The sequence below is a fragment of the Lathyrus oleraceus genome, chromosome 7 (genome assembly GCF_024323335.1).
Source record: "Lathyrus oleraceus cultivar Zhongwan6 chromosome 7, CAAS_Psat_ZW6_1.0, whole genome shotgun sequence".
Classification (NCBI taxonomy): domain Eukaryota; kingdom Viridiplantae; phylum Streptophyta; class Magnoliopsida; order Fabales; family Fabaceae; genus Lathyrus; species Lathyrus oleraceus.
In genome coordinates, this window is record NC_066585.1 from 105263432 (window position 1) to 105267121 (window position 3690).

General features: G+C 35.1%; 1 protein-coding gene across 1 annotated transcript; it reads left to right on the top strand.

The window, feature by feature from the left end:
* The first annotated feature begins 484 nt into the window (after nt 1–484).
* On the top strand, nt 485–3431 carry LOC127106583 (protein SIEVE ELEMENT OCCLUSION B). Its single transcript, XM_051043862.1, has 7 exons — nt 485–795; nt 866–949; nt 1060–1511; nt 1620–1729; nt 1875–2017; nt 2105–2596; nt 2674–3431. The coding sequence occupies exons 1-7, from the start codon at nt 601–603 to the stop codon at nt 3289–3291; spliced, it is 2094 nt and encodes a 697-aa protein (XP_050899819.1). The 5' UTR covers nt 485–600; the 3' UTR covers nt 3292–3431.
* The last annotated feature ends 259 nt before the right edge of the window (nt 3432–3690 follow it).

A 3690-nucleotide genomic window follows, 5' to 3' on the forward strand; every position in this document is an offset into this window, starting at 1 on the left:
TAATTTATTACTATTTCTTAGGTCCAATAGTTTATATAAACAATCAATTGTAACATTTATTTTATAAAAAAACATAGATAAATAAATCTCTATAATTAATCTTGAATACATTCGCATAAGCTCTCATCATAGTTTTAGGTATATACTAAACAATTGATGGAATGAATTCTCACTTCTTTTCTTAATTTTAAAAGGAGGATTCCCTTTTCCTATTAATCCAAGGAATTTCACCTAACATACACATCAAGGCATTGCAGATTAAAAGGAATCTCTACCTTGTAATTTGTCTTATGATAAAGGAAAAACATGGCATAAAAACATCTTATATAGCAATGACACTTGTATTAAATAGTAATGATTCTTTCACATCACAAAAGTTGCACACATTTTATTTATACCTTTCTTGCAATAACTACTATGTCATGATCCCTCTTTTAAGAAATTAAATTTCTGTACTGATAATTTTTATTCATTGTTTGGACCCAAACACAAGCAAGGTAGAAATTCAACAGAATTTGGCTTCAATACATTAAACTATATATTACATTCTGCATGGAAAATATAACTAACACTAATTGAACCAGTAATCTGATCAAAAAGATGGAAATGGTGCCACGGAAGATGCAATCTAGAGCCATCCGCCACATTTTTTCGGCTTCAGATGACACGGTTATGACGAAACAAATTCGCGCAACTCATGCTCCTATTGAAGAACATGTTGATGTTAGACCTCTGCTTAATGTTGTTCAAGACATTTTTCTTCGCGCGACTTCTCTTATCCCCGACTATGTTCAGGTGTGTGTATGTATATATATTAATCTAGTACCATTTCGGATTTTCGTTGTTAACTAACCGACTTTTTCAGGACATGAAGGATACTACCAAGGAATCTGACTTATTTGAAATGCTGGAGATTTCATATCACTCAATCAACAAAATTTCGTGCGAGGTTTTCTTCCCGTCTCCGTGCATTAGCATGAATACTTACTTAGGACTATTTTTCTCGAACCAAATATGTCAAAATCGAGTTATTAATCTTTTGGCGCATCTTTGTGCCAGATATCTTGCAAGTGTTTGATGAATGGAGGAGATGCTCATGCAACAACCATAGGAATACTTGGAATGCTATCAAGCTATTCATGGGATGCCAAAGTGGTGATAGCATTAGCAGCATTTGCAGCCAACTTAGGAGAATTTTGGCTTGTGGCTCAACTTTACACGACGAACCGTCTTGCTAAGTCAGTTGCATTGTTGAAGCACATTCATGAAACACTGAATCAAGTTGATGATTTAGGACCTAAATTTGAATCTGTCAGCAAACTTCTCAAGGCTATGTTGGATGTTGCTAATTGCATTGTTGAGTTTCATGAGCTTCCTTCTGAGTATATTGATCATGAAGCACCTGAAACATTGACTGCTTCTACTCTTATTCCTAGTGCTGTTTATTGGACCATTAGGAGTATTGTGGCATGTGCATCACATATTTTAGGCATCATTGGCTTGGGTCAAGGGTACATCTATTGATTCATATCTTCTTCTTTTTCTGTTGCTAATTTAGTGATCACGATGATTTAAGGATTTGTCTGGATAAACATCTTAATTAAGTGCGTCTATTTCAGATATATGACATCAACAATTGAGACATGGGAGCTTTCGAGTTTGACTCATAAGCTAGAAAACATGAATGGTCACCTTCAAAAGCTTCTTACAATTTGTCGTCAACATTTAGGTAATGAATTCGATCTAACTACTCGTTTTAGTAACTCTACGCGAGTGTTAATCGTGAAGATGATGAAGAAATTAACACTGTCTTGTTTTTCTTTAGATAAAATTTCTTTAATCTATATGCTTTGGAACACTGTGTTATAATGCAGATGACAACAAACAGAGAGAAGTATTTGAAACACTTCACCACCTTTTTGAGACATCACACCAAGATAACATTAAGGTTCTCAAAGCTTTGATTCACTGCAAGGGTGATCCATTGCCACTGTTTGATGGTTCTACCAAACAAAGGGTTAGCATAGATTATGCATTAGAATCAACTAATCTATAATTCATAATCATTTTTCGGTTCAACTTAAGGTATTTTATCTGTTTTCAGGTTAGCATTGACGTATTGAGGAAGAAAATTGTGTTGCTCTACATAACAGACCTGCACCATATATCTGACCAAGAGCTAGTGATTTTTGAACAAATGTATCACGAGTCGCGTCAAGATTCAACGAGGCTAGAGAGTCAATACGAACTCGTTTGGATTCCGGTTGTGGAAAAGGGAGCTGCGTGGGCCGAAACGAAGAAGAAGTTCGAGAAGCTGCAATCAATGATGCCATGGTACTCAGTTTATGAGCCTTCACTTTTGGAGGCAGCAACCATTAGGTACATTAAGGAGGTATGGCTATTCAACACAAAGCCTATGCTTGTGGTGTTGGATCCACAAGGAAAGCTTGTGAACCTGAATGCAATACATATGATGTGGATTTGGGGAAGCATGGCTTATCCTTTCTCTAGCTTAAGGGAGGAAGCTCTTTGGAAAGAAGAAACATGGGGACTTGCACTATTGGCCGATACAATCGATCCGTTGCTCTTTGATTGGGTTAGAGCTAGATTTTTCGTTCTCTATATATGCATATCATCAATGTTTTATGTTATGATCATAAATGTTGAATGCAGGTATCAGCTGGAAAATACATATGTTTATATGGAGGGGATGATATGGATTGGATCCGTAAATTCACAAGCGCGACAAAATCCATGGCAAGAACTCTACAAATTCCACTCGAAATGATGTATGTAGGAAAAAACAACCCTGGACAAAAAGTTAAAAAGATCAACAAGACTATATATGAAGAAAACCTGAGCAACATCCTCGCCGATCCAACGATAATTTGGTTCTTCTGGGTTAGGCTAGAAAGCATGTGGCACTCCAAGTTACAACAAGGTAAGACAGTGGAGACTGACCAAATAATAATGGAAATAATGAGAATCTTGAGCTATGATAGCAGTGATCAAGGTTGGGCTGTGATAAGTCTAGGAACAATAAAAATGACACAAGGCAAAGGCGACTCGTTTCTGAAGTGTCTTGATGAGTTTGATGAGTGGAAGGATAATGTGAATGATAAAGGAGTTTTGCCTGCAATGGATGAGTATATACAAGGGATTCAACAGCCACACCATTGTAATAGATTGATACTGCCAGGAGTTGATGGCACAGTTCCAGATAAGATTGTGTGTGCTGAATGTGGTAAGGCAATGGAAAAATTCTACATGTATCGTTGCTGCAACGAATGAATAGTTACTATAGTATGAATAAATAAATAACATTGTATCTAAAAATAATAAGTAGAGAAAATCACATATAGAGATTTTATGTGTTGTATTATCTTTAGCATTTAAATTTAGAGGGTGTGAAATGATATTGATTATTGATATCTACTTATCTTTTGTTATAGACAAGTATTAATGGTTAGAAATGTTAATATTGATATCTACTCATTGAAGATGTTATCTTGTTATGAAATCCTCAATAATACCATGGAACATGGTGTATAATATATTAAATTTTAATGTCAAAATATCACAATTCCAAGATAAGATTAAATCAACAGTAAATTAACCAAAACAAAACTTCAAGATTAACTAGTGTAAATAAAACGAAATGTATTAGTAGATAACTAGTTAGTGCAACTG